The 9,446-nt window shown below is 50.1% G+C and overlaps 1 protein-coding gene across 1 annotated transcript; it reads right to left on the bottom strand.

Moving 5' to 3' along the window:
• Positions 1-253: 253 nt before the first annotated feature.
• ZNF648 (zinc finger protein 648) lies at positions 254-9,079 on the bottom strand. The gene is made up of 2 exons (XM_004028008.5): positions 8,860-9,079; positions 254-5,355 (listed from the first exon to the last, which is right to left on the bottom strand). Exon 2 carries the CDS (start codon positions 5,290-5,292, stop codon positions 3,586-3,588), a length of 1,707 nt encoding a protein of 568 aa, XP_004028057.4. The 5' UTR covers positions 5,293-5,355; positions 8,860-9,079; the 3' UTR covers positions 254-3,585.
• Between the last annotated feature and the right edge of the window lie 367 nt (positions 9,080-9,446).

The raw sequence follows: 9,446 nt of genomic DNA, 5'->3' as shown, positions 1-9,446 counted from the left end.
GTGGCGGGCGCCTGTAGTCCCAGCTACTCGGGAGGCTGAGGCAGGAGAATGGCGTGAACCCGGGAGGCGGAGCTTGCAGTGAGCCGAGATTGCACCACTGCACTCCAGCCTGGGCGACAGAGCGAGACTCCGTCTCAAAAAAAAAAAAAATAAATAAAATAAAAAACAGTTAACATATATAAAACATTTAGAACAGTTCCTGGCACAAACTGAACACAATGTAAGTGTTGGCTATTATCATTATGGTCTAAAGAATACAAGTCATGAGCACTATAGACTGGTGAACCCATCAGGGGAATTTTTATTAAGTGGAAACTTATAAATGAACATTTTTACTGGGTATATTCAAATTAATTTTGGCAACCTGTACTGTGGAAATAGCATTAACCCAGAGAGAAGCTTTAAATTCTTTTTGTCACAAAGAAGGCCCTGCCCTTATTTTATTTTATTTATTTTGAGACAGCATCTCACTCTGTCACTCAGGCTGAATTGCAGTGGCATGATCACAGCTCACTGCGGCCGCCACCTCTTAGGCTCAAGTAATCATCTTGCCTCAGCTTCCCCAGTAGCTGGGACTATGTGTGTGTGCCACCACGCCTAGCTCATTTTTTTTGTTGTTGTTTTTTGAGATGGAGTTTCACTCTTGTCACCCTGGCTGGAGTGCAATGGTGTGATCTTGGCTCACTGCAACCTCCGCCTCCTGGGTTCAAGCGATTCTCCTGCCTCAGCCTCCCGAGTAGCTGAGATTACAGGCACCTGCCACCATGCTCAGCTAATTTTTGTAATTTTAGTAGAGATGGGGTTTTACCATGTTGGCCAGTCTGGTCTCGAATTCCTGACCTCAGGTGATTCACCCACCTCAGCCTCCCAAAGTGCTGGGATTATAGGCATAAGCCACCGCACCTGGCCAACCTGGCTCATTTTTAAATTTTTTTTTAAAGGGATGGGGGTGTCACTATGTTGCCCAGGCTAGTCTCAAACTCCTGGGATCAAGCAATCCTCCCACCTCAGCCTCCCAAAGTGCTGGGATTACAGGAATGAGCCACCACACCTGGCTTTACCCTGATTTTTAATTACATAACAGAGAAATAAGATTGTGTGCTGTGATGTACAGTAGGTTAATAGAAAACCAGAAAGTAGCTCGGCATAATTTGGGGCACAAATGCAAGACAGAATAACCTGTCTTCAAGCATTGATTCTTCTCCAAAGATGTGACTCAACTACCCCCACTCTGAATGGACAGACTCTACTGGGCAGAATTTGTCCCAAGCCACCTCACAGCTGGTTGGCTTCTCTTTTGTCCACTCCATGTACTGTTGCCTTCTACTTGTGTACCACTGTCTGGTCCAGTGATCTGTGACTACTGGTTCCAATGGGATTCCTTTCTTCTCTAATACCTACTCAGCATGACCCTTGCAGTTGATGTGAGAAAAGACTGGTTGGGACAATTTTCCTTAAAATCTGAGTTGTTTTGTGAAAGGCCTGAAGGACTAATGAACTTCTCTTGGACCTGTTCAGTACATTCTACCCCTTATATTCCAGAAACATAGTATACAGCACCAAAGATACCCAGCACAAGCAAATCCAGCATTTCTGCCTATTAACAAGTACGCTCACTCCTTCTCCAAAGCTATGCCCATGTGGAAGCCATACCTAGATACCACACTGCAGACCTTTATCAGTATTCAAGGTTAGGGTTCAGCAAGTTATATGGTTAACAAACAGCCCAGGTGACTCCTATGCAACCAGGCTTTGGCGAACAACTCCATAAAAATTATAAAACAAAACCAAATTTTTTAATTTGTAAAAACTATACTAATGACCATCTTCAAGAAAGGATACAATGAAAAGGAGTAATCCTTCAGTCTTCAAATATTTTACTGATTATCTAGAAAAAAAATTTAGCTTTTGCTCTCTTCATAGTCACAAGCTCATCTTGTGACTTTTCTACCAATTTAAAGCTCTTGCATCCAGCCAAAGTTTCCGTCATATAGTAGGATCACTCTAACTTTTACCTACTACTATCATTTCTATTTTGCCAATGCAGATGCAGAAACTGAAGCCCAAGGTCCCATCAACAGTAAAGGATGGGGAGGGACTCTTTTATTAAGGTTACCTTGGTCAAACAAGACACAAGACTATCTAGCTATCTAGCTATCTCTCTTACTTCTCTTTGGCGCCCCCATGTGTCATGAGAATGCTATTTAGAGGTCACACCCTAGTTCCAAATCAGGCGGAAACCAAGAGAAATTCAGATTTGGCATTCTTTGGTGGCAATTTTAGGAATATACTAAAGGTACTCCCCCAAAAAGGGCACTATACCTTCTTATGGAATATCTTATTTAACTTCAGTAAGATGAGAAGTGCCGTTTGCCTATGTGCACCAAGGACATCTGTGGAGTCATAGATTCCTCACAGTTGAGGTTCAGCTAAAAACTACTGACTTTATACAGATCACTATACGCATCAATACACTTTGCAGAATGGCTGTTAGTAATGCAAACTTTGAAATAACCTCATTAGATAACTGTGAGCACGTAGGCTTCCATACCTGGTTTTAATGATTTTGAAATGCAGACAAGCCAATGGCACTTGGGCAAAGGGTGTTTTGTTCACTTCAAGTCAAGACTAACGATTCAGACAAATTTAAATGAACCCAAACGGTTTCATGAACCATGGTCAAGCCTTTGTGGAGAAATTATATATGTCTCTCTGTAAATGGGCCAATTGCTTTGTAAATATCACATATGACTTAAGCCCTCAGAGTGCAAACAGGAAAAGAGGCAGCCAGAGAGAAGGCATATATGAATTTATATGAATTCTGTGGGGGAGACTCGGGTTAGATCTACTTACTAAATTCCACTATAAAGAGGAATGGGCTTCTTTTTCAGATGCTAAGGCTGTCCTGAACTTCTAGAATAACTGGAATATGACATAAACCACCTTCTCTAAGATAAAGCCCTTCTCCACTTCAAAGCCAAGACTCATAAAGATATATCCTAAGGGTAAAGCCATTTCTGCAGTCAAGTGAAATGATGGGATGTTGGACTGGGTTTGAGTTCCTCCAAAAACGGCGTTGCTTCGGGGGAGTTCATCACAGGGACCACTTCTGGGGATTCCTTTATTTATATAAAAACCAAAAAGCATCTTTCTCTAAAGAGGACCAGCCCCTCATGCCTTCTTTTCAGTATTTGCATATGGCTTTGAGGGTAGGACAGGTTAGTCTTTTTCCCCACCTTATCCCTGGAGCCCTGCCCAGTGCCCAGCATGTAATTCTAGAAGCAGTTTCTGATTGATTCAGGTTCCCCAACCCAAGGAACTCAACGTTTGATCAGCTCCCACTACTTTGTCTTTCCCTTTTCCAATTGCTTATGACCTCGGACACTCAGAACCACTGATGTGAAACCACCCACCTGCGTGCTCTCTCGGTGGTGACTTTCTGTTCAAGGGATCAAATAAATAATCAAATAGACCACTCATGACCCGCGACCTACTGGGAGGCGAGGCTGACCAGTGAGGCTGGCAATACCATGCGAGTGGGTCCACCTGGGAAGGTTCCAAGTAGTGAGGTCGACGATGCTATCTTCACTCGTCAGAGGAGGAAGGGATGGGCTCCTTCTTGCAGGTGCCGTGCTTGGCTCGGTGTCGTTGGAGGTGATTGGACCTGGTGAAGGCCTGGCCGCAGTCCTCACACTGGTAGGGCCTCTCTCCGTTGTGCATTCGTATGTGCTGGGCCAACTCAGAGGCAATGCGGAAGGCCCTGCCGCACTCGGCACAGAGGAATCCCTTCTCCCCGGAGTGGATCTGTTGGTGCCGCTTCAGGGTCGAAGAGCGGGCAAAGGCCTGGCCACACTGCGTGCAAGGAAAGGGCCTCTCGCCAGTGTGGATGCGCTGGTGGCGCACGAGGCGCGAGGGCTGCGCGAAGGCCACGCCGCAGTCAGCGCACTTGAAAGGCCTCTGGCCGGTGTGCAGCGTCTGGTGCTCGGACAGATTGGAGGACTTGGTGAAGCACTTGCCGCAGGTGGGACAGGGGAAGGGCCGCTCGCCCGAGTGCACGCGCTGGTGCTCCACCATGCGGCTGGCCACAGCGAACTCCCGGTCGCAGGCGGGGCAGCGGAAGGGCTTGGCGCCCAGGTGCGTGCGCTGGTGGCGCAGCAGCGACAGCGGCTTGTTGAAGGTCAGGCCGCACTCGGAGCACGGGAAGGGCTTATTGTTGCTGTGCATGTTGCGCTGGTGTTTGCGCAGGTCCGAAGAGCGCACGAAGGCCTTCCCGCAGTCTGGACACGGGTAGGGTTTCTCGCCTGTGTGGGTGCGGATGTGCTTCCGGTGGTCGGAGGACCAGGTGTAGGCCTTGTCGCAGAAGGAGCACTGGTAGGGCCGCTCGCCCGTGTGCAGGCGCCTGTGCTGCTGGAGTGTGCCACGGTGGGAGTAGGCCTTCCCGCATAGCTCGCACGCGTAGCGCTTGGCGGCGCCGCCGCGCGTCTCCGCGGGGCTCAGCGGCTTGCTGGGCTTCTGAAAGGCCCGCCCGCCCCGCAGGCACCTGTAGGGACGCGCCTCAGCCTCTCCGCCCTCGCGCCGGCCCGCCTGGTTCTGTACTTTCCTGCTGTTCCGCGCTTTTGCCAGGACCGCGGCAGCCAGGCTGGCTGGGGTGGCCGACGCCTGGGCTGGTGTATGTGTCTCTTGCGTGGGAAGGTCCCAGTTGCTCCCCGGCCTGGGGAAACACAACAGAGAAGAGTTCCCTGCGGACGTGTCTACACTTTTGTGCGCACAGAGATACTTTCCATTGCTGGGGAAGCTGGATGGGACATCCAAGACTGCGTCCTGGTTTGCCCTCGAGTCTCCATCATCACCCGCAGGTAGTCGGTCCCCAAGAGGTTGCATTTGACCTAACAATTTGTGTGCGAGACCACTGGGAAGGGTACCCAGAGCTCTGCTTGCTCCCGGGGAACCCTGGGTCTCCTTGATCTTTGTCACATCTCTGCTCCAACTGGCTTTCCCAGACATTTCCACTGGTTTCTGCCCCATGCCCCCAGCACTGGAGGAGTCAGAGAATTTCTCTTCCTCTTTGCCCAGTGGATGGGGCCATGGCAAGTCAGGATTTTCGTGTGTTACTGGGGAGCTGCCCCTTGGACAGGCCACCGGGTCAGCGGTGCCCTCTTTTTCGGCCTCCCCACCATCTTCATCGTCACTCTCTAAGTTCATGCTCAGCATCTGGGTGTCATGAGCCTCCTCAGTCAAGCTGCTGAGAGGAGACGCCTCTCCCCACCTGTCCTGGGAGTCCACTTGTGCCATGATGTTCAGGCGCTTCTATTGCCTGCTCCTCTGAGGAGGAGTATCCTGCTTGGCTCAGGATACCTGCAAAAAGAAAAGTACGAAGAGAAAATCACAAAGAATGTACTTAATCACTTTCATGAGCAGAGGGACTGAGGTTCCCACTATAGCTCTGTTTCCAACTGGTCTCCATGTCAGGCATATTGTTGAGCCTCACTGAGGACAGAGGCCTGGCTCTGCTGAAAATTCCAGTCATCCTATTCCCTCTGGAGATCCCACTTGCTATAAGCCCCAGGAGACCATGCTGTCAGGAATAGCCAGGGTGGGGCATTTGCTGGGTGCCAGCTGTGCCTTGTTCTGTCTAGGGTGCTCATCCCCAACCACTAACCAAATGTGTCCTTTGTCAGCATGGGGGACAACTCGATGAGAGGGTAGGAACCAAGCTGTGGTCCTCCTAAGACACTCTTACAGTGTCCCCCACTCAGGAAGCTGGAAACCAGGCTGGCTTTTGCTGTCCCTGCCAGGAATGGAAGTCTGCCATCCCATGATGGTGTCAGCTAGGGTTACCTCTCAGGCCCTGGGCTGTGTAGGCCACCTCTTCCAAAGATAAGGAGCAGCCCTTGGGAGAATGAGGGTGAGTCAGGAAGGCACCAGTTGCCCCTCACTGATTAAGCGGGGCTTCTCAGGCCCTTGTAACTTCTGAGGAACTCCTAACTGCCAGGAAGGCTACCCATAAGCACCCGGGGGCAGAGGATGCCCACTGAGAGCTTGACCTGTCTTTGAAATTTTGCTTCATCATAAACATTCAGGAGAGTTTACATTTTATGTCTCATTTTTTTTGTTTTTGTTTTTAATTGAGTCGGAGTCTCGCTCTGTCACCCAGGCTAGAGTGCAGTGGCGCGATCTTGGCTCACTGCAACCTCTGCCTCCTGGTTCAAGTGATTCTCTGCCTCAGCCTCTCGAGTAGCTGGGATTACAAGTGCCCACCACCATGCCCGGCTAATTTTTGTATTTTTAGTAGAGACAGGGTTTCACCATCTTGGCCAGGCTGGTCTTGAACTCCTGACCTTGTGATCCACCTGCCTCGGCCTCCCAAAGTGCTGGGATTACAGGCATGAGCCACTGTGCCCTGCCAGTCGCGTTTGTTTTATAGAAAAGAGTATTAAAGTTACCTGGGTTTAAATGTTTAATCTTCCCCCAAGTGTGCCATATTGATCCCCTGGCATACCACAGATGTCCACTGGGGTACACATCTCCTGACTCAAGAAGCCAGATGTAGGATTTCAAACATAACACATGAGACATGAGAGCCATTTGGGTTTTATTTTCAAACTTATTTTATTTTAGGTTGAAGACATGGAGAAAGCCTGCTGGAGGATTGGTTAACAAGGATTGGATGAGTGACAGATTTTAAAGGAGTTACTAGAGAGGCAGGGTACTGAGGGCCTCTCCAGGGGGACAACTGTTGACCAGAGGGCTAAATCTGCTTTAGTCTGGAGAGAAACTTCTGAGAATCCCAGAGGGGGTATTAAAACTCTCATTTTTCTGGGCACATGTTATGAGCCAGACACTATGTTGAGTGCTTCACAAACATAATTTCATTTATTCCTCTCAGCAAACTTTAAGATAGATGCTATTGGGAGGCCGAGGCGGACGGATGATGAGGTCAAGAGATTGAGACCATTCTGGCTAACATGGTGAAACCCCGTCTCTACTAAAAATACAAAAAAATTAGCTGGGCATGGTGGCGGAGCTTGCAGTGAGCTGAGATCGTGCCACTGCACTCCAGCCTGGGTAACAGAGTGAGACTACATCTCAAAAAAAAAAAAAAAAAAAAAAGATAGATGCTATTATTACTATATTATTCTTTCAATTTTACAGACCAGGAAACTGAGCTTTATTGAGGTTACTTGCCTGCCCAAGGCCACACAGCTCATAGACAGCAGCAGTGGGGTTTCTCTCTAATTTTAAGGCCATTAAGCCCCAAATGGTCCTGCCTCCCAGCTGTAGCCTTCAGACTGAAGCCTGCTCTGGGGCTGGGCTGTGCCCAAGAGCAGCTGCAGCATCCTGGGGTGAAAAGCCGTGGCTTTCTGCAGGCATCAAAGCCCCTTGTGTTTTCTGGGCCAAGGAACCTTGGCTACAGGGCCTCGCTGCTGGGCTCCTCCCTGCTTTCATTGACCCAGATTGCCCTCCGCCAAAGAGAGAGGCCAGTGGCTGCCCATCAGAGCCAGGACCCATGTTGCAGAGGCCACTGCCTGGGGTGCTCAAGAGTATTAGTCACTGAGTATTTACCTTCTGAAAGCTCCTTCTCTCTTCCTCTGCCCACCTTTCACTGCCATCTCAGACTGGATAAAAGGAGTGATCTTTGTATTTGGCTGGTCCAATTAACCCTATCCCCATCTCATTAAACTGTTCTTCCCTGGTTTCTGCCCGATCATGAGCCCAGTTACCCCGTGTGTGTGAAGAGGGAGCAGTATGGAGGAATCCTCACTTTCTACTCTGGATACAGAAGCCATGGATGGAGGGAGGACACATTGCAGTTGTGACTGGAATTCAGCATCTCATGTCTCTTTGTGCCCTAAAGCCCAGGGACCACTCCTCTTCTCTCACTGCTTCCCTCACCCATCACATGGCAGAGGGTAACTGGCATGCCTTTTGACAGGAGCCCAGGTCTGACATATTTTCAGCATAGTGGATCTTAGGGAGTGAATGTGTAGTTCATAGAGGGGACATACCACTAGCCAACCTCATAGAACTTGCTCAGACCAGCAGGCTTGATCCGGGGCTGTGGGTCCCCCAGCAGGGAAAGCAAAGGGATGCTGGATTTGTATGAAACGCATGTCTTAGGTCTCTTTCCCTCTTTACGACAACATACTGCCTGTTTCTGTGGCACTGTTCACAGATCACTGACTTTACCCGCTCCCCACCCCACCTCCAGCACAAATACCCCATTTTCCACAGTCTGTGTGTCATTCTTTTCCTCTGGGCCACAGGGGAGCCTCCTTAGGGTGGCACACAGCCCTCCACTAGCTAACCAATCTCCTCTCCAGAGCCCGTCAGGAGACTCTCTTTTCAGATGAGGTATCCCTCCTCCATCTGAAGCCATATCCCCAGTGAATATGTCCTGCTTTCTTCCTCCTATCGCTGCCACAAGCATGCTCTCGACCACCAGGAAGACCTGGAGGCAGGCAGGGGCACAGGGAGGGATTTTCTGGCAAACTCTGCACAAATATACCTGGTCTGAAAGAGGAACACTGATGCCATGGTATGGCGGGCCCCTCTGCTCCCCAGATGTGCTAGTCCCCAGAGGCTGTCAGAGCAGTCCTTTGCTGGAACTTCCTCTGCACTTGCCCACCAAGAGTGGACCAAATGCAGCCTTTGACTCCCCAACCTCATACATCCGTCAACACTCTGCAGAAGCCTACCCTAAGGGCTTGTTGCAACCCCAGCCCATACCCCTCTTCTTTCCTTCATTCTTTCCAGATTGTACTAAAGTGCATCCTAGGTAGCCGCCTCCTACTTTCTTCTCTGCTCACCGCCTTCAGGCCTTGCTCTCCACTCCTGGCTCACACACAGACAGTTGCTTACCTGGGAAATGCAGACAGCAGTGTGGGGCCTCTGCCCTGGCTTCTGTGACACGTGGGCTCTCAGCAACAGGAACCAGTTAGGTACAAATCAGCAGAGATGGTGTCTCTGTCTCTCACGCTTTGTGTCCAGTCCAGCGGCTGCAGAGAGAGCCTCTGGAGGTGGGGCCAGTGTAATACACTCAACCTTCCTGCCTGCATCCAGAGAGCAGCCTGGGAAATAGAGTGGGGCTGCCCTCTCTCACTGCCTGAACCGATCCTCTGGCTCCCTCTGCTCCTGCCTCCCCTCCCTGCCAAAGCCAGCTTTCCTCCTTCCCTCCTCTCAGTCTTCCTGCAGGTGGCCCTATGCCTCTTGTTCACTTTCACTCCTTCCTTCCACAGAGCAGTCCATCCTTCACTTTAGCCCTGGTATGCCCATGGGCCACATGTCACTTGTGAGCTTCCTGGGTAGCATGCTTTTTCCCTCCTGGAAGGCAGAACAGAGTATTTGGCCTATATGCCCACCTCCCTATTCTAGTACTCACCTTTTGCAGGACTGTGAGTTGCAGAACTGTGAGGGGTTGGGATTCCCAGAATTCTTTGTAGCAGCCC

Source organism: Gorilla gorilla, chromosome 1, assembly GCF_029281585.2.
Source record: "Gorilla gorilla gorilla isolate KB3781 chromosome 1, NHGRI_mGorGor1-v2.1_pri, whole genome shotgun sequence".
Taxonomy (NCBI): domain Eukaryota; kingdom Metazoa; phylum Chordata; class Mammalia; order Primates; family Hominidae; genus Gorilla; species Gorilla gorilla.
The sequence above is the reverse complement of the archived record's forward strand: the minus strand, read 5'-3'. Positions and strand labels throughout refer to the sequence as shown.

Coding starts and splice junctions, on each gene's coding strand:
- ZNF648 (XM_004028008.5), bottom strand. CDS start 5,292: ATGGCACAAGTGGACTCCCAGGACAGGTGGGGAGAGGCGTCTCCTCTC.